The sequence below is a fragment of the Leucoraja erinacea genome, chromosome 7 (assembly GCF_028641065.1).
Source record: "Leucoraja erinacea ecotype New England chromosome 7, Leri_hhj_1, whole genome shotgun sequence".
In the NCBI taxonomy this organism is placed as follows: domain Eukaryota; kingdom Metazoa; phylum Chordata; class Chondrichthyes; order Rajiformes; family Rajidae; genus Leucoraja; species Leucoraja erinaceus.
Window position 1 is genome coordinate 61,779,899 of NC_073383.1, and position 22,186 is coordinate 61,802,084.

General features: G+C 36.9%; 1 protein-coding gene across 1 annotated transcript in view; it reads left to right on the top strand.

Annotated features, from left to right (window-relative positions):
• The window catches only part of LOC129699053 (rho GTPase-activating protein 15-like), a 688,053-nt gene that overhangs the window by 412,693 nt on the left and 253,174 nt on the right, over positions 1–22,186 (top strand). Inside the window, exon 10 of the mRNA XM_055638666.1 lies at positions 14,130–14,252. Coding sequence (XP_055494641.1) covers positions 14,130–14,252 — 123 coding nt within the window. The remainder of the gene's footprint in view (positions 1–14,129; positions 14,253–22,186) is intronic.

Here is a 22,186-nt window from a genome sequence, read left to right on the forward strand (position 1 = left end):
GCTGACTCTAATACTAATAGTTTCCACACCCCACACAGTTTTCTTCTTCAGATTGTGTGTGTGTGCGTGGATGTGGGTGTGTGTATCTATGTGCGTCTGTGTATGTTTGTGTATCTGTGCATGCATGCTAACTAGTTGGCCTTTATTGCATTGAAAGCTGCTGACACTTGGAACTGAGGTTAAAATATCAAAAAACTGATCTGGCTCATTTTAGCACCAATGTGAAATGTTGGCCAGCATTTTCACCACTACGCTGGGCATTTGCCGTTTCACCATTTGCCATGACATCTGGATTCCACTGAACAGAATAATTTCCAAAGATGACATTATTACTGAGATGCATTTCAATTAGGTTTCTTTTTAGCACCATTTCCTACTGTGGGTACCATCTTACTGAACAAAAAATATATACCGTGAGGAAAAAAGTCACATGAAGCCCATACCCTTTTAAAGTGTGAAAATAAGCCCAAACCAATCTGTCCTCAGACATTCTCATATTTGTCACTTTGAATCACTGGATGCCAAAATCAATAGGCAGAACAAACAACAAAAGCCTTCAGGGAGACTTGCCATATTTGGTGGAAAAGATGCTGGAAAGCCCAGTTTTTCAAGAACTAATGCATACTTGTATGAACTCATGCAATAATCTAGAATTATTAGTGCATTTTAGACATATATTTCTGTTAACGATAGATTTTTGCCCTTTGCATTAAAAATATTTGGAAAAAGTAATTCTCTATTGGTTCGAACATTGGTTGAAATATTTTTATTTCATCTGGAGTTAAAATTAAAGAACTCAGCAGTCCAGCATGATTGTGGGAACTAAATCACGGCTGTTTGCATATATCAAAAAAAAAACATGAGACGTACCTACCTAAATAAAGAGAATTCTTGAACTAATAACTAATCCAAACATTTATTCTGCAAACCCATGAGCAATATTTCCTGATGTGTGATTGATGAGAAGGCTAAAATAATAATTTTATAACTATTTAAGTTCAGACTGGAGTAAGATGTTGGAGACAATTGTGCACTTTGAATCAGGGACTTGATTGCTCAAAAGCTAGATGGGCTTCATCTGAGACTCAATTTTCTAAGCGTAATTAGCTAGTTTAGTTTTGTTTAGAGATACACCACGGAAACAGGGCCTTAGGCCCACCTAGTCCATCCCGACCAGCGATCCCCGCATATTTACACTATCCTACACACAGCAGGGACAATTTACACTTATACCAAGCCAATTAACCTACAAACCTGTACGTCTTGGAGTGTAGGAGAAAACCGAAGGTCTCAGAGAAAACCCTTGCAGTCAGGGGTGGAACGTACAAACTTCATACAGACAGCACCCGTACACGGGATCGAACCCAGGTCTCCGGTGCAGCAAGGGCTGTAAGGCAGCAACTCTGCTGCTGTGCCACCCATATATTCCCTTATACGCTGTACTGACATTTATGATTCCTGAATCACTGCCATGGATCTCCTCGGTATATTCTATAGCCCGCTATCACAACTTGAAACCGATTTAGGCAGCAGACCTCACCTTTATAGACCAGGTCCATTGCCTGAGACAAACATGGGACATGATTGATCTATGATTCCTGCAAACTAATCTGAGACCAAACAGAGTGGCAATGTTACTAACTTATGAAAATACACAGAGTATCTTTAAGAGACTGGATATAAAAAGCGCAGGGAATTAAACTGCAAAATGACACATAGTGTTGGAGTAACTCAGCATCTCTGGAGAACGTGACAGGTGACATTTCAGGCTAGGACCCTTCTTCAGACTTAAATGTAATTGCAAGTTTTGTGCACAAGGTACACATTTATTGTAACTGGTATGCTGACAAGACCTATTTTAGGTTGCAGGTTTAAGCTAAATGTACTATATCCTTGAATATTCAAATCTATTCTGTTTGCCAGAATGTTTAGGGGAATATAGCTTCTAACTTTTCTAGATTAGTCATTTAATATATTTTTTTAGGCTTAAGCTTACAATGTATAAATAAGATTGAATAAAGGAATGATGAATTTTGTATGTAAAGTAGTTTACATCATTCAGTACATACAATACAGTAGATATATTTCTTGGTCTAATTATTTGGAAATTAGTTGGTTCTCCTGAGAAGTGGAGAACCCTTTGGGAATGGAAAAAATATATAGTCACTGAGTATTCTCAGAATATGTATAATCATATTTTTTCCTTTTTTGGGAAATGATCCTCATGGACAAGTGAATGACTCAAAACTGCAGAATTTTGTGCTGATAAATTTGTTGTTTTTAGCTCATGTTTTTAGAACATCAATTCTCGTTTTACTTTCCTTGAAAGCAATGAGTTAGTGGAATAAAAAGTAATTGGAATTCACCTTTGGATGTGTTACATGAGTATCCATTATTGACCTTCAATCCTCATAATAACTTTTTGACCACATAATGAAAATTTCTGTTGTTATTTATGAAAGAAGTGGACACAAAAACCCAGTTGCAAAGTTGGGCAACAAAAATACAAACTTCATACAACATTTTATTTGGTTAGCCTAAGTATTCTCAATAGACATTAGACGATAGGTGCAGGAGTAGGCCATTCGGCCCTTCTCACCACAGACTCAGAAGACTGTGTGTGTTAGATCCACTTAGGGATGCAGCCTTCTATGCTCAGAAATGAATGATAAAAAGTCCATAATATTTTTCAAGGGTCAACCAGAGAGTTCTCATTGTCCTCAGCCAACCCCATTAAAACACATTAACTGTTCTTTGACCTCATTGCTGTTGCTTTGACTTTGCAGAGACAAATTTCCTGCTATTTTTTCTTGGACAAGAACATGAAAGAGTTCTTTATTCATTGTAAACCATTTGATATTTACTGAGATTCTGAAATGTATCCTTCTACGTTTCATTCATTATAAGAACATGCAGCAAAAGATTAAATAATGCATGGTGTTCCCACTATTTTTATAAACTTGTAATACTGAATCAATTTGCAGCTTTGCTCTTTATATTATATCTATATCTATAACATTATTAAATATAACTTGGCTTTATAACATTGTGAATAGATGGTGTACAGTCAGAGCAGAGGTGAAAATGTAGACATTAATTGAAATATTAAAAACTGCATATTAATTGAAAAGATCAGATGCTAGAAATTGGAAAAGTCCATTCTATTGACTCCATTTATACTTCAAGCTACCTCGGTAAGACCTTCAGCATAATCAAGGACGAGCCTCACCCCACCTCTTTACCCCTCTCCCATCTGGCAAAATGTACAAAAGTGTGTAAAGGCATAACTCCAGATTAAGGGACAGTTTCTTCTTAGCTGTTATCAATCAATTGAACCATCCTATCACCAACTAGAGAAACGTCTTGAGCTACCATCTATCTCATTGGAGACCTTCAAACTGTATTTAATCGGACTTTACTGGACTTTATCTTGCACTAAACATTACTCCCTTTATCCTGTATCTGTGCACTGTGGACAGCCTGATTGTAATCATGTATCGTATTTTCAGTGACTGGAAAGCACACAACAAAAAGCTTTTCACTGTGCCTCTATACTTGACAATAATAAACTAAACTAAACTAATAAACTAAATATGATTGGAATGCTAAAAATAACCCAAGAAACAAAGTTAACATTGATTGAATTCTGAGTGTGAGGCATCAGTTCTGATGAATAGTCAATGCCTTGAAACTTTAAACTTATTTCTCTCTCTGCAGACACCGCCTGACCTGTTGATTATTTCCAGCTTACCCTGTTTTCGTTATAAAATGTTAACACTCATGGGCAAAGTAATGAAGTTTATTATCATGCACTTAATTAATTGAAAAGTTGACATTTGATAAATGTTACTATATTAGGCGCACAACTAGGCTGAGTTTCAGCCGTTGCAGATTTTTTTAGTCTTCTGGCACTTCTGAATTTTTCCATTGGTTGTAAAGAATGAGCTCTGTACGAAAGCAGATATTAAAGGGATATCCTGTTGTTCAGTGACATTTGCGTATAATCATGGATTAGTCTAGACAGATTACACAAATAAACATAGATAATGTTGCTTGTCAGTTTGATTAATCTCCTTTCTGCCTAGCATATAGAAAGGTAGTATGAGTGGCATTTGGTTGTTAATTTCAAATGCTCATCTGAAAATTTAGCAAATACAGATGTTTTAATCAAAAGCCACCTAACCCGTCAGTGCATTTTACAAAATGGGAAGTTCATTTTGTTCCAGCCTATCAAATTGAATGAAAATAGAATGATCAGACAGTGATGGACTTAATTATTATCTGTTATCAGTGTGTGAAAACATTGACAAAATTGGGTCATGAACTACAAGTTTAACTACCCTATTTGAAACGGCAATCTGTTTACCCTGTAGGTTTTTTCTAGGATATCTCTTGTGAGAATTTGAATCTAACTCAGTTTTTCATTAAGGCATTCTTTGAGAAACATTAACCTCCAAATGGTTTGTTCAAGTTTGAGCTATCTTTTATAGCTTTATAAAAATAAGACAATACCTTTAATTTTTTTATCACGTACCTCATTTTTTCAGGTGCTGCTTGATATAAAATTGATGTTAAATACATAAAAGTACTTTTTGTGCTCATATCGCGTAACACAACCTTTGATAGATGGTTTTAAAATGTTAAACATGCCTACATATGGAACATATAGGTCATGATCAGTGGCATCAATCCATGTGCACTGCTTAAATGCAGACCTGATCAGGCTTTGGAATGTAGATCTTAACAATGTAAACATGATTTGTACCCATGCTATTTATCATCAACTACCTGCAGGTTTGATGGGGAGTTTCATTTGAAGTGGAAATTGGTTAATTCAACAGATATTAGTAATCAGACACCACAAGAGGCAGCACAAGATTGCCCCTCATTCATGGTGACTTCATCAACTATTATTATGGTTGCACTGACTCCTTTTCAAAACTCAGACCATGCAGTTGGCATTTAATTTGGTGCTTAATTTGGTGGGGGCTGGGAGGGAAAGGGAGAAGATCAGGATGTCCTGTCAATGGAATCTAAAGGCAGAGGACTAGAAGAGGTGATCTTGGAGCTAACCTGTTAAGTGTCTTCTGCGACACAGACTTATATTAAAACTATTTAAGGAAATAGCATCTTCTTGTTGAGGTCGATCAGGGCAGCAGTTAAGGGGATAAGTCACCTTCTGCAGACACATACCCAGTTTTGAACACTTTGTCTACTCCACTGCGTAATCTCCTCAAGGTACGCATACTTTGAAGAAGTTCTCCTCCTCTCTCCGAAGAAAGTTTCACAACCTCCTCTCTCACTGCCCCCCCTCTGTGATTCCCCCTTCCTGCCAACTCTACGACCATATCCTAACCCAGACCCGGTACCATAGCCATGTTTACTTTCTCGGGACTTGCCTGCGCCAGTATGAAGACGGGTTTTGGCCCGAAACGTTGCCTATTTCCTTCACTCCATTGATGCTGCTGCACCAGCTGAGTTTCTCCAGCATTTTTGTCTATCCCAGTTATGAACTGTTCTGTTTGTAGAGATGAAGATTGCTCTGAACTACATGGGCACGGGGCCATTCGACATGCACTGAATTATATACAGTCTTCAGTTTTGTGCACTACTAGAAGAGAAAGAAAAGCATGTTAGTAGTGCTTTCTAAAATGATGCAGATCGCTTGGTAAGTGAATGGCTGTATGAGTAGTGCATTTGTTAGCAGGTGGGTTTGATATTGGTTTGATATTGTCACTGTGCCGTGAATAACTGAGAAACTTTGTTTTGCATGCTAACCAGTCATATCATATCATACATGAATTAGACCAATCAAACCATACACTACAACAATAATGCAAAGAGAAAATGAACGGTGTGCAGAATATAGTGTTGCAGCAACAGTGAAAGTGCAGATAAAATAATAAAGTGCAATTGACACACCGAGGTAGGTTGGGAGATCAGGAAAACACCTTAAGCCTATGAGAGGTTTGTTTAATTGTCTGAAAACAACAGGGAAGAAAGGTGTTCCTGAAACATTTTTTAAATTATTTGTATATTTTACCTAACGGGAGAAGGGAGAAAACTGTGATAGTGGTACTTGTTTATGAACAGAATGACTGGAATATGTGGTACTTGTTTATGCTGGTTGCATTCCCAAGGAAGTGTGAAGTGCAGATGGAGTCGATTGGGGAGGAGACTGGTTTGTGTGATGTACTGGGATACATCCACAACTCACTGCATGTTCATCCAATCTTGCGCAATCAAGTTGTGATGTATCCTCATAAGATGCTTTCTATTGTGCTGTAGAAATCGGTAAAAGTCATTGGAGACATGTCAAATTTCCTTATTTTTCAGTTGAAGTTGAAACATTTGTGTGCTTTGTTTGCCATAGCACCAATGTGGGTGAACTGGGACAATTACTAGCTTTTTGCACTGACTTTGAACATGTGTGAGCTCATTAAACTTCCTGTCGCCATGAAACCAGGAACTCATGCTCACCTGTTTATCCTGTCCATGGCTTTCTATTATCTGCTCCTAGGAACATTACTTTTCAAGCAAAACCTTCCTGTGCATGTTGACCACTTCCATCGTGACTTTGAGGTCCTGTTGGTAAAATAAGGTGTTTGTTTCATAGCCGCACTGTCGATGCTGCTGTCTAACATGTCAGAGGCACAAGGACTTCCAGATGTTACTGCATTATATAGCTACTTCCCTTTTAAGAAAGAATGCATAATATTGATAGAGGTCTGGACAATTTTAGCAGGTACAAACCCCTGAAGTTACTTGACCTTATTGCAGGGTAATGGGAAAATCCAATCCAATCCAATCCAACTTTATTTGTTAAGCACTTTAAAACAGCCAATGTTGACCAAAGTGCTGTACAGAAGAATAAACAAGACATCATAAACAGACACCATAACAGCTCACATGAGGCGCAAAAATTACATATGAAATACAACAATAAATTAAAACACATAAAACATGAGTAAAAATAATAGCCACGGAATAAAAGCAATCAAAAAATAAGAAATTAGATCAAGTAAATAAACAAAGTCGACATCTTACTGGGTATCAAAGGCCACGGAGAAGAGATGGGTTTTAAGCATATATATGGCAAACATGGCTCACAAATTAAAACCATGTCCACCTGCTGCAGGGACAAATATGCCTCAACCCCCCAAGCAATACAATTTATGTCATTATTTGGCAATAATAGAATTTTTCAAAACAAAATCGTATTCTTGTAATTTAACAGAATGCTACTTTCTGAAATGTTAAATGATGATAAACATTTATGTTCCCCATGTTGCCATGAAAATGTTTGTATTGTACCAAAGTAGCCTATTTTCTTTGTCATAAATCAATGTCTGTGAAACTTCCTTGAAAGCAGCTCTTATTGGCATCTGGCAGAGTTGGACATTTTTCCTGGAAGAACATTATTTGTTGTTGGGAGTACAATGTGCAAATATTTCCCCACCCAGTCAGTACAATGAGTTTGGCATGTCAAGTCAGACAATGACATTGCACTTGAGAAAACTGCAGCCATTATTTCTTCAGTTCAGATTAATAGATTTTGTCATATTCATGAAGAACAACAATCAATAGCACTTTACTCTGACATCTACTGTCAATAGACCTTGTGCCCATTAGTGGGGATGGTTAATGTATAGTTCTACAATATCCTCTGTTATTCATAATATGTTGGAAGTAATTGCTTAAGAAATCAGTGTGCAACTGAACAATACCATATGTATGTTCCTTCATCAAATTATTACATGCATTATGTTGTTGATCTGCTACTTTTTTTTCAAAACAATGTGGTATTTCTATTTTTGTATTGTGAGATTATTATAATATATCTTTTGAAATTAGTTTCTTATTGTTTCTAAAAAGGCAGATATTTATGTAGATATTTGTTTCTGCCTTCTCCCAAAGCTGAATAGCATAAATTTCATAAATATTTGAAAGATTATAACATACATATTACATGTTATTCTGATGTGATCATGAACATCAAAGTCTAGATAACCGATTGTATAGATCATCAAAGTAAACAAATTATATTGTAATGGATATGACAATAGGAATTAAAGGACTGTTTTACTAAGAAATAGAAGATACAGGATAGTCGATGCAGGATGGCCTTCAGCTGCATTACTGGTATTCCTACGACTTTGGTTTATATCGTCATGTGCACAAGCTATAGAGATAAACTTTGTTTTGTGAGCTACCCAGGCAAAACATAACATATGCGAGTACGATCAAACCATACGAATAAAATGGGTAGTGCAAAAGAGAAGGAAACATAGTACAGAATATAGTGTTACAACAACAGAGAATGTGCAGATTAAATAGTGCAAGGGCTGCAATGAGTGTGATTGGGAGTTTGGGAATATGTCTTTAGAAGGTAGACAATAGACAATAGGTGCAGGAGTAGGTCATTTGGCCCTTCGAGCCAGCACCGCCATTCAATGTGATCATGACTGATCATCCCCAATCAGTACCCTTTCCTGCCTTCTCCCCATATCCCCTGACTCCGTTATCTTTAAGAGCCCTATCTAGCTCTCTCTTGAAAGTATCCAGAGAACTGGTCTCCACCGCCCTCTGAGTGAGACCACAATACTCCAGATGTGGTCTCATTAGGGCTCAGTACAACTGCAGAAGGATCTCTTTGCTCCTATACTCAACTCCTCTTGTTATAAAGGCCAACATGCCATTCGCTTTCTTCACTGCCTGCTGTACCTGCATGCTTACTTTCATAGACTGATGGACAAGGACCCCCAGATCCCGTTGTACTTCCTCTTTTCCCAAATTGACGCCAGTTAGATAGTAATCTGCCTTCCTGTTTTTGATACCAAAGTGGATAACCTCACATTTATCCACATTAAACTTGATCTGCCATGCATCTGGCCACACAAGGTGATTCAAGAGTCTGATTACAGCAGGGAAGAAGCTGTTCTTGAATCAGGTTATAAGTGCTTTAAAACTTTTGTGTCTTATGCTTAACCAGAGAGGAAAGGACATGAGTTGTCCTTGATTATATTGGTTGATGTCACGAAGCAGCGTGAAATGTTGATGGAGTTATTTAGGAGGAAAGGCTGGTTTCTATGATGGAATAGGCTGCATCCAAAACTCTGCAATGTATGATATTACCGGGTTGTATGCAACACGAAGAATTTCACTATATCTACGTACATGTGACAATAATGTATCATTGAATTATTGAATCAGTGAGAACTTCATCCTATTTTCTATATACAAACAATGATAGTATGGAGATGTAAGATACTGCAAATTTTGAAATCTGGTGCAAAAGCAAACTGATGGAAGATTTCAGAGAGTCAGGCAACAACTGTGGAGGAAAATGAACAGTTGTGTTTTGGTCGCGTGCAGAAATATTGACCTTCCAGACATGCGAGTCTAGATGAAGGTTTTAACCAAAAATGCCGACTGTCAATAGCCTTCTACAGATGCTAGGTGAACTGCTGAATTCCATCAGCTGTTTATCTTGCGCAATGTGGTATTCTTGACAATGAGACAACATTTTGGAAATGCAGTACAATAAGTAACAATTACTCCACTGAGCATTTAATGAGTGTTTTTTCATATCTGGTACAGCTGAACAAGCATGCTAATACTTACGTTTATCTTATTTCAATACTTAATGATGCACTATTGCTAAAATGTAATCTAACCAAACAAAATATGGCTTCAATGCTTGTAAAAACTTGCATTTATATAGTACCTTTCATGTCCTTAGAATATCTAAAACCATACATAAAGAATGATGTACTTCAGAAGTCTGAAGAAGGGTCTCGACCCGAAACGTCACCTATTCATTCGCTCCATAGGTGCTGCCTCACCCGCTAAGTTTCTCCAGCATTTTTGTCTACCTTCGATGTTTCCAGCATCTGCAGTTCTTTCCTAAATACTTCAGAAGTGTAGTCACTGTTATAAGTTAGGGAAATACAGCAGCTAATTTGCCTGCAGCAGATCTCACATGCCGTAATGTGATAAATGACCATATAATCTGTTTCAGTGATGTTGCTTAAGGGATAAAATGTTGGCCTGGAAATCAGAAATAAATCCCCTACATTTCTCCAAATAAGACCCCCAGGACCTTTTATGTCTTTCTCAGTTTAGTGTCGTCAGAAAGACAATACCTCCAAAAATGCAACGTGACCTTGGTGCTGTTTTCAAGTTTCAGCCTATATTATCTGCCATCTTCACAGTAATAAATGGAACTTGAACACATGCTTCAAAAGAAAAAGCTAACACTGAACATAGGTTGATGCCCAAGAAATGTTTTAAATACTTGCTAACCGTTAAAATAGCAATTTAAAATTGTTTGCAAGGTGAGGTTTAATGACACTCCGTTATGTGGCATCAACTGATAGTTAAGAAAAGTCAATAGACAATAGTTGCAGGAGTAGGCCATTTGGCCCTTCGAGCCAGCAAAATATGGCTTCAATGCTTGTAAAAACTTGCATTTATATAATACATTTCATGTCCATAGAATATCTAAAACCATTCATAAAGATTGATGCACTTCAGAAGTCTGAAGAAGTGTCTCGACCCAAAAACGTCCCCTATTCCTTGGTCATAACATTTGATGTGATCATGGCTGATCATCCCCAATCTATATCCCGTTCTTGCCTTCTTGCCATATCCCCTGACTCCGCTATTTTTAAGAGCCCTATCTAGCTCTCTCTTGAAAGCATCCAGAGAACCTGCCTCCACCACCCTCTGCGGCAGAGAATTCCACAGATTCACCATTCTCTGTGAGAAAAAGTGTTTCCTCGTCTCCATTCTAAATGGCTTACCCTTATTCTTAAACTCTGGCCCCTGTTTCTGGACTCCCCCAACATCGGGAACATGTTTCCTGCCTCTAGCATGTCCAAACCCTTAACAATCTTATATGTTTCAATAAGATATCCTGTCATCCTTCTAAACTCCAGAGTGTACAAACCCAGCCGCTCCATTCTCTCAGCATATGACAGTCCCGCCATCCTGGGAATTAACCTTGTAAACCTACGCTGCACTCCCTCAATAGCAAGAATTTTCTTCCTCAAATTAGGGGACCAAAACGGCACACAATACTCCAGACGTGGTCTCACTAGGGCCCTGTACAACTGCAGAATTACCTCTGCTCATATACTCGACTCCTCTTGTTATAAAGGCCAACATGCCATTCGCTTTCTTCACTGCCTGCTTTACCTGCATGCTTACTTTCATAGACTGATGAACAAGGATAACCCAGATCCCGTTGTACCTCTCCTTTTCCCAACTTGACGCCATTTAGATAGGAATCTGCCTTCTTGTTTTTTATACCAAAGTGGATAACCTCGCATTTATCCACATTAATCTTCATCTGCCATGCATCCGCCCACTCCTCCAACCTGTCCAAGTCATCCTGCATTCTCATAGCATCGTCCTCACAGTTCACACTGCCACCCAGCTTTGTATCAAATGCAAATTTTCCAATGTTACTTTGAATCCCTTCATCCAAATCATTGATGTATATTGAAAAATAGCAGCGGTCCCAGCACCAAGCCTCGCTGTACCCCACTAGTCACTGCCTGCCATTCTGAAAGGGACCCGTTGATCCCTACTCTTTGTTTCCTGTCTGCCAACCAATTTTCTATCCATGTCAGCACTCTACCCCCAATACCATGTGCCCTAATTTTGCCCACTAATCTCCTATGTGGAACCTTATCAAATGCTTTCTGAAAGTTCCAGGTACAATACATCCACTAGTCAAGCTCTTCCCTTGTAAATCCATTTTCGGACTAGTTACTATCTCAAATGTGCGGCTAATTCATCATTGCAGTTAGTCAAAACCTACCTGAATCATCGCTGATATCCCCTTCGTAAATTTTGGCGCCATGCGGGTTTTAAAACGATTTTTCTAGGCTGTTCCAATCGACGATGATCAGTCTAGTAAATACTGCTATCCAAATGTCGCAAAAGGCTATTAGTTTTTTCATAGTTTTATATAGTTTTGACTCTCTCAACCCAGCATCTCTCCCCAGCCCCAGGGTTTTATAAAGCACCGATGTCATTAAAAGGGGCTAACCCCTGTACAAAGTTTACTATAATTCCCTGTATTTTTCTGGGCATTTCAAATCCCGCAATGTTTCTTAAAAAGTGGGATAACATTAGCCACCCTCAATCCACAGGAACTGATCCTGAGTCTATAGAACATTGGAAAATTATCACCAATGCATCCACGATTTCTAGAGCCACTAGAGTCAAGTTCAATGATTCACCATTAAATACATGTTAGTGTTGATCATTCAGTTATTTAATTTTAAGAAGGTTATGGGCTTTTTGACTTCAACATAGAAAGTCAATAGGGAACAAGATTATTTCCGAGTATGAAAATGGCCATTGAAAGTGAATTAGGTTACTTCTTTTTATATGGGATGCTGAATACCACCGATGTCAGGAAGATAAATCACAGCAACATTACCATCTCAGATATGTCGAACATTGGAAAAGTGATCCAGTATATCTAGATTGCTAGCGACTCTGCAATTCCTTGTGCCACCATCAGTATATCCATGTTGGCACAGTGCAATGTGTTTCCACAATATTTCTACAAAGCTATACTATTTTTTATGATTAGTATCTTCAATTATTGTCTGAAGAAAAACTTTTTGAAGTATGTTTTAAATTCTACTTATTGTAACTGCTATAGCTGTATACCTACAAGTGTCCTACAAATAGCAGGTGCATTATTTATAGGACACTTGCTAATTGCCAATTGTTGGTATTTATAATTTACCATGTTGGGTACATTTAGCCAAAAAAGCACCCATTCCCACAGATGCTGCCTGACTTGCTAAGAGTTCCCACCATTGTCTAATTTTATTTCAGGTTTTCACTATTGGTAGTTTTTTTATGTCTTTCATAATTTGATTAAGTATTGGAATGTGCTAAGAGGAGAGACAGGAAGATATTGACTCTCTGTATCTAACATCTCTATTGTATTTGCTATGTTGTACTATTTGATTACACTACTTCATTCATAATGCCAAGCCAGTGATAGATACTGTAGAGTGGAGACTTTTTCCTTCTGTGACTTAAAACATATATGGTCCTGTGAGCAAAGAAGATGTGATTCAAAGACTGAAAATTGTGGCAAATATTGGACTGCACGTGGCTTCTTTTTCTGAATTCCTTAAACCTGTTAGATTACAGGTATCCTTTCTGTTTCAATAATAATCTGCTGTTCTCATTTGGCTGAGGCCAAGTCGCCATTTATTGTGAATTTTATCTCAGCTTTCAAGTTATCAAGATACTGCAGTCTGCATACCTCTCTGGAATTTTTCCATTTGAAATTTTTTTTAAAGAATCTAAGGCATTAATTATAGCTAATGCAGGCCAAGAAAAATAGAATACCATCTGTTTTTAAAGTGTTGAACTTGAAGATGTATTGTATAATATTAATATATGAACACTTCACACGTTCAGATGAAACTTTTTTATGCATTGTTTGCAAGGATAAGCCATTTAACTTATATGATTGGCACATATAGTTTCAAACCATATTTATCCCTATCTAAACTAGGTTTTAAATCAGACTAATATGACTGTTAAATTCTGGAATAAACCAAACCATTGTGGTAATCTGAAGGATGGCATGAGATAAACAGATTTTGCTTTGATTTTCTAACTAACATTTTCATGCTAATTAGACTGAAGAATTGTAAAGTAGAGAGCGAATACAGATCAATTATTTTTTTATCTATTCCTGATTGCTGGAAAGTGTGTGTGCCATTAAAATCTCTGCCAGCGCAGCTTGTTTGGTGTGCAATGTCCAACAAAGGGTAACATTTTGTGTGTATTTCTTTGGAACTGCTGGTGTGAGTAGAACTGTAGCCTGGCAGGGTCAACACTTTCAGGAGAAGGAGGGAAGATAATTGGAGAGCTTAGATTATTTTAAAAGACAGGGCATCACGAGAATCAACCCGTCTTCAATGGAACAGGATCTTTGGAAATGAGAATTATTTTATACTGCATGCCAGAAGGTCTCAATATCCTTAAATACTTATTTTAGTTTTCAAAGTAATAGGACATGAAAGCTATCTCTACAAGGAATTGCTTCAGTTAAGTGACAACCATTTTATTCTTTCATCCCTTAGTACTACGACTGAACCACAGCTCATCTGACACCTCTGAGAAGAAGAGAGTTAAGAGCAGACTAAAAAAATTTATATCAAGACGGCCTTCATTGAAAACTTTACAAGAGAAAGGCCTGATTAAAGGTAATGTGTTTCATTCCTCAGTGAAGTGGCCCTTCACTAAAGTACTCTGATGTACCACAGCCTCTGATATTACATACATTGTTTATTTATCAGGAGTGCATCACTAATGGGTAAGCTACAGACAACGTAAATAAAAACAGGCAAAGTTTTATGACATTTGTCTCACAGAAACAATGCACTCGTTTTTTGTGTTTCTTCAGCACTTTGTGGCTCTTTGTCACTACCACTAAAGGAATGGAACGAGACTAACTTAATGCAATATCCAGGCACTCCTCCATTGATTTTATTCTTTTGAAGACTTCATGTCTGTCGTGACTATTGCACTGTACAACATCTTTAAGGGATGGTTGTAACTGAGTGCCACCGTGCATTATCTCTCTATCCTTTCTACTTTTGTAACTTGGATTGAAATTCTAGTTATGAAAATCTCTTATCTATGACAATCAATTCATTCAGCCAAGAATCCAAAGTGCAAATTAGCTAATAATTTGATATTAATTGCTACTAAACTGGATGAATGAGCATTGCCTGCAAATGAATGTTAGCACACTTTTTGATACACTAAATGTATGTTATGTATTGGTTTGTGGATCATGTTGATCTTCCATTTAAAAACATTTATGAAATTTATCAAAATCATCTAAAGCAGGTGAGTGGTGTTTCATACGCACAATCAAGTGCAAAAATGAGACCTGTACAGTTGCTTTGAAGCTTCAAGCAAGATTATTGCTGCTGTGGCATTGTCGTGCTGCTTTTTGGAAGGTGAATTAGTGTTTAAGGTAATCTCCCCATGGCAGCCACCGTATAAGAACAGAAAAGGTTGTTATGTAGATGCAGGAAATTATCGAATGGTTGTAGGAGGGTGGCAGCACATTGGTCCCCCTTGTATCTCGGCACCCACAATTATTTGGCCCCAACCAACTTCCTACAATATAGCACAAAGTTATTCGATGATCAGACCATAGCCTAAAGAATGCAGCTTAGAATTGGGTTGCAAAAGGAGGTTATGATCATTGAAGTGAGCAACACTGATTCATGACCAAAGTAGTGAATGTTGATAACAGGCCAATACTATTGTCAAAACATTGAGCTCATGATATAACATCTTGTAAATGGAAGATTTCTTATCCCAGGGCAATTCTCTACTAGTTGTTCCATAAATTAAGAATTAAGACTATGTGTTCTCCCCAGTAGTAGTTCCTGCTGGAAATAGATGCTCACCTATGACATCAATAGGTGAGCATACATGAGGGTGATCCAGTTTCCAACAGGTGAAATTTCACCCTATAGTAATTGATTCTGTAACCTACTCCCGCTAAATCCATGATTAAGTCTAATTTGTGGGACAATTATGTGCACAGTCTCTAAGCTTCAATATTTATGGTCAAGGAGTTGTCAGTTGAGCAAATGATTCTGTCCTGGATAATAGAGCATCTTGAATGTTGTGAACAATTGGAATCATCTAGACAAGTGGAAGGTTTTCTGTCACAATCCTGTCATACCTTATAAACAGTCAGGGTTTTCGGGAGATCAGAGATGAAACTGTTATTGCCAAGTAATCAAAATCTGAAAATCTCTAGTCGCATTTATAGAAGGTAGTGATGCCCAGAATGCTGACATATAAGCAAAATCAACAATATAATGTGGAAGTTACATTCAAATTAAGAAGCTCTGATTTGAAAATCATTAATGTTCCAATTACGAAAAAATAAGATTTTAAGAGTATTGGGAAGAACCGTTGCACTGGGGATGATAATCTTCTGCTTTTCATTAGCTTTTTATTTCTGTTCTCAGTATTTATGAAAACATCTTTCTATCTCTATTTATCATTACTGTATTTTCCTGAGCTGATTCTTGTCACAGCATGTATTGGAGTATTGTGTTCAGATCTGGGCACCATCTTATAGAAAATATGTTGTCAAGCTAGAAAGAGTACAGAGAAGATTTACAAGGATATTGCCAGGACAAGAGGGCCTGAGCTTTCGAGAAAGGCTGGGACACTATTCCTTGGAGCGCAGGAGAAGTAGAAATGATTTTATAGAGGTGTATAACATCATGAGAGGAATAGATCAGGTAGATGCACAGTCTCATGCCCAGAGTAGGTGAATTGAGGACCAGAGGACATAGGTTTAAGATGAAGCGAAAAAGATTTAATTGGAATCTGAGGGGGTAACTTTTTCACACAAAGGGTATATGGAACAAGCTGCCAGAGAAGGTAGTTGAGGCACGGATTATCCCAACATTTAAGAAACAGATAGACAGGTACATGGGTAAGACAGGCCTGGAGGGATATGGACCAAACGAGGGCAGGTGGGACTAATGTAGCTGGGACATGTAGGCCGGTGTGGGCAAGTTGGGCCGAAGGGTCAGTTTCCACACTGTATCACTCTATGACTCTTTGACTCCATGTTTTAGTTTTACACACAACAATGCAATTATCCACATACAAACAAATGAAACATGTTGCATCATTATCTTCTACTCTTTTTCAGATCACTGGTAGGTCCTAGCAGAACCTACAGAGTTGCAACTAAATCTCACTTTCAAATTCCCATACAGTCCAGTACTTGTTATTGGTTTATACCCACAATCCCAAGAAAATAGGAAACATATAAGTATATGCAACAATATTACAGAGGACATAAACTTTCATTGTATTTTCATTTGAATGTAGATGAATTAGCCTGGATCCATTAGCTCATTGCATAATCTCCCCTTGTTCCCATATAATTTGGTTCTTAGCCACATGTATTTTGGTCAAAACATGAAGAGGAATTTTCTGAAAAGGCACTCTCATCTCTCCAAAATGATTTATAAGACACAATAGATCATTTTTTGCTGGACTTCCTCATTAGCTATGGCAACTTTTCCATGGAGCTTTCACATTGGCAGGATTTGCATTCTGTTTTGTACCAAAAATTAAAACAAAACACAAAAATCTAACAGCCCAGACAGAATTCACTGATGGAAAGAGAAAGGATGCATTCAGATCTGGAGTGCAGAATGTCAGAATTAGCAAAGTGAAAAGTAACCAAATATTGTCAAAAGACTGAACAGAATAAGCAAGTCCAAATTTAGCCATGCAAATTATTATTGGGTATTAGACATAATAAACTATAATCCAATCATTAAATATTGAAGGGGGTTTTGCATGATGATTATAGAAACTGGATTTCATTCAGATAGCAAAAAATGTTTTGTGGGCTTATGATCAATAAAGCAGGGGAAGAATAAAAAGAGAGGGAAGAGCTCTAATCCAGAATTCAATTAACTGTTAAGGTGACAGAGAATACAGACAGTAAAAGTATGGCTGAATAGATACCTTCCAAACTTGCTGAAGATAGAATTCAGACCAGTTATATCTTGAAATAAACACCAGCTGCATTCCTGCAATGATTTATTAGTCAATATTGTTTCATTTTCATCAAAGCACAACACATTAAAGTATATTCAGACCATGTTAAGTAAATTGAGACACGTTAAAGGATAAAATGACTCGATTTTTGACAATCAACAGGTGAGGATATTTTAGTTTTATTTCCCAAACAGTTTCAAAATTACTTTTTGTGCAATGATATAACTGACACTTTGAGGTCAGTATTATATATTTAAAACCAACTGCCTCAATCGTCTCTTCAATCTGTCACTAATATCAAAGTAAAACTGACAGTGAATAGGTTAGGCAATAACATATCCAAAGCTTCTGAATCTGAAATAATCTGAATACATTATTGCAGAAATACAAATAAATACAATAGTTTTATACATTTAAATATAAGCCTCTATAGGTCAACTAATGTGAGAACTCCATCTTGAGAAATCTGGTTACAAATACCATTACAGTAAAAGCAATCTGTTGCCAATCTGGCCTGCAGTAGCTTGTGAATGATGTCAGGTGACATTTATGTACAGCTATTAGTGACAGGTCAGATAGCATCTCTGCATGGTAAGATATATTAGCGTAAAATCTGAGATGATTTAGTTTAGTTTGTCCATGCTTTTGTATTAAAGCCATAGCCATATCAATCATCTCATCCTTCCCTAATGAATAACAGCCACAAAATAAACTGCTGCAGGATTATTTCCCTTAAAATGCCTGTTGATTTTCCATACTCAAATATTGACTAACTGCCTGTGCTTGATGTATGATTTACTGGGTTATGCAGCTTACTGTTAGTTCTTAAGTATGAATTTTACTTTTTTAGCCAATTCAGAATAACTGCGCATTTCATGATATATTACAATTGACTGCTTAAATGGACTCAGTGTGGGAGTTTCATTGGGTTTAAATTGATAACAGCTGGATAGACAAACAGATTAAGCCTGTATGAACTGAGAGTTAAAAAAAACATTGCCTTTGGATACAATATTCTATCCTCGAGTAAAACAAGGAAATACTTAATAAAGCTGAGAGTGGGTGTTGTTTATTAATCAGGAACACTAATTGATTATATAGGTTAAAAAAATATTCATATTGTGTGAGACCATGTTGAATTAATTATTTTGTGACCAATTTTCATGTGCAGGTAAAGGTTTTACCTTTCTACAATCTCTCCTTTTCAATCAAAGGCTTCCGTATATTTCTGAACATTGTTGAAAGAAACATAGACTATTCTTTACAATTCCTTTTCCACAGCAAAAAAGCTATTTTTTCAAGCATAATCTCTCCCCTATATTGTTGCTGCATTATAATCAAAACATCATATTATTTCACAATCGAATGTGTCAAGGATGTGTAATTACTCAATTTGTGAATTTTAAAACATATGCGGAGTCTGGTGCAGGATAACACTGCAAAACCAGAAGCATCAAAAGCTGTTCTGTGATTGTTAGAGCAATAATTTTAAATATATATATTTTTAACTTTATAGAGGTCCATTGCTATGTATTATCATTTCTCAATTAAAAAAAACGGTTTATTGAATTATTTTAAGTTATCTGATCTATCTATTTGATCGGGACAAATAAAATATATATTAGTTTCTCCTTTAAAATATCAGGTAACCTGACTGCACAGTTACACAAGTGAAAGATTACAGTTCAGATTTTGCATTTTGTGCACATTATGAGATCACTGGCAAATTTATGGAAGGTCTGTAATTCACCTTTTGCAGAGCAGATTTTGAAAGAGAAGCCATCAGCTAACACTAAACTTAAATGACGAGCAATTCTACTAAAACTTTAAAATCTTTCATCTTCATCTTGAGCTTTATAGCCTAAATTACATTGCTACACTCTCATAAAATGAACTGCACCACTAATTGATATAATAAGTTAAAAAATAATGTGAGGGGCCTGGCTGAGATTCAGCTTCTGATAGCATTAATCTAATAGCCTGTTGCCATTGAGAGAGCAACTTAAAGTGAAACTGTACTCAGTCAATTCCTCAGTCAAAAGAGATACCACTGCTCCAACGGCTGCATAGGAACCTGAGTTAAAATTTCACCATGTCATAGGCTTTAATCTTGCTAAATGGATCACTTGTCCATTATAGAGAACATCTCATTTATAGTTTTACATTCTCAGCTATGGCACAGTTATAGCATTCACATCATTGTGTGGAAGGTTATGGGTTCAAGTCCACCATTGGAGCCTTGAACATATAATCCATGCTGACACTTCAGTTCTTTATTGAAGAAATATTAATAAATGAGGATTACGTTATTTGAATGAGATATTACACCACATATAGACCACACGAATACCACCATTCAGAAAGAACAAGGGAGTTAGTTCATTGAAGATATTTATCACTGTCAACAATATTAAAATCAACTTCAGGTGGAAATTAATCTATGATTCCTTGTGCTAAATCTGCAATGTAGTCACATTTGCACAAGGCAATGACATCAAATTAGAGAGGTGGAACGTAATATACATTAATTGCCAAGTTGAGTGTTTAATGCATGTCAGAGGGAAGCTCTACATCATTATCTGCCATTTGTCCCATCACTGCTGTAGGAATCATCTCTGTTCAGATTTAGTGATGTATTACTGTGTTGTAATGCTGGCTACAATTCAAAATTCACACATTTCTTAGAAAAATAATCAGGATGTCCTGATAACATAAAAAAAGACATACAGTATAAGAGCAAACAATTTATGTCCTTCACTCCGGTGTTTTTAATAAATTGTAAGGAAGTAGGAGTTTAGAAATATGGAAGTTTCTTTACATTTGGACAGATTGCTGTTGAAGAACCCACACCTGCAGAAACATGTACTGTTTTGGTCCCTTTACCTATAAAGTACAAAGGAGCATTGGAGGCAGTCCATAGGAGATTCACCAGACTAATTCCTGGGATGAGGAAGTTGTCCAGTCAAGAGAGAGGTCTGTATTATTTTGGAGTTTAGAAAAATGAGGTGTGATCTCAAGATCCAAAGCAGAGCTTGATAATGTAGATGCTGAGATATTATCATGAGTGGGAGAGCCTCGACTGAAGGAACATAGTTTCAAGATAAAGGGGAAGTAATTTAAAACTGAGGGATGTAGATTTGTTTTCTTGCAAAGAGTGGTGAATCTTTGGAATTCTCTATTGCAGAGTTGTGGAGACCAATTTATTAGAAGTCTTTAATATGTAGATACCTTTTTGGAAGATCAGGGACTGGGGACATCAAGGATCGAGCACAGAGAAAGATTTGAGGGGATGGACTAAGACATCCATGTTCATAATAAATGGAAGGGCAGGCTTGAAGGGCCCAGTAGTCCACTCTTGCTTATGATGTATTGTGATCTTGGTTTTATTTCTCCAAATTATCTGCCATTCTCGAGAGACAACATTTTAACACATAAATTCCTTTCTTGGAACTGAAATACTTTGCTTTTCCTATAATAATCTTGTAGATAACCAAAATCGTTAAGATTGGCATTAGGTGTATTTCTAGACCCTGTCACTGCAATTTGTGTCGGAATTCTGAGATTCCGAAATAAGGGAGATCTGTTAATTCATTCTCACCTTAACAGCAGCCACTTAGCGAATACCATTTGCATGAATCAATTAAGGAGGTATTTGCGGTCATGACTTTTCAGGATTCTTTTGCTTCACAAGCAGAAATATTCACTGGTTCCAGCCTTCCTTAACATTTTGTGTTTTATCAAGGTAACCCGCCAAACACAGTTAATTTTATAATTACCATCTAAGGATAAGATATGTCTTGAAAACTTCTAGCATCATGTTTTGAGGTTTTTGTTAGAAATCATTCGTCAATCTTTGACCTATAACCCAATTTATTAACAGAGTTTCTGAGGTTAGCTGCTGGTACTTGCACATATGAATGGAGAAGTTTGTCTTAGCACTTTCAACAGCCAGACAAGTATTAGCACTTACTTTGTCAAAATAGAAGGTGAGCCTGATCTCCTAGAAATTCAACTCCAGTCAATAGTTCTAAATGTATCATACCATATCAAATATAGCAGGACACATTACATTCTACCTCCAAAATTCACTTCCATTACCTTTAATCAAACTATATTTCAGAAATGAAATAGCATGCACAGCCATTATGTGGTTAACTGTTTCAAAATGGGAATATATAATATCAAGAAAAATGTAGTCTGTTGAAGCATAGGAAAAGATAGTTCCAATCAAAATAATTTACTTTCTGCAAATTATAATTGTTTCCACAATCTACTCTCGGTTTTATATTATTGTGATCTCTTTAGCAATCTATAAATCTATAACTCTTTGCATGGTGTTTTCCATTTTACCCAGAAGATATATATTTTTATTGTCTATCTGCCTTTCAGAAAAAAAACCCGTCTCCCAAGTATTATCAATCATCCTTACAGGTGTATAAAAATACAGCATGGATTATAATGCACCCATTTTTTTAATATACTAAAAGCCCTGTCCCACTGTACGAGTTCATTCAAAGAGTTCTCACGCGTTTGCCCTGATTCGAACGCGGAGATTTATGGTAATGGCCACCTGTCTGTA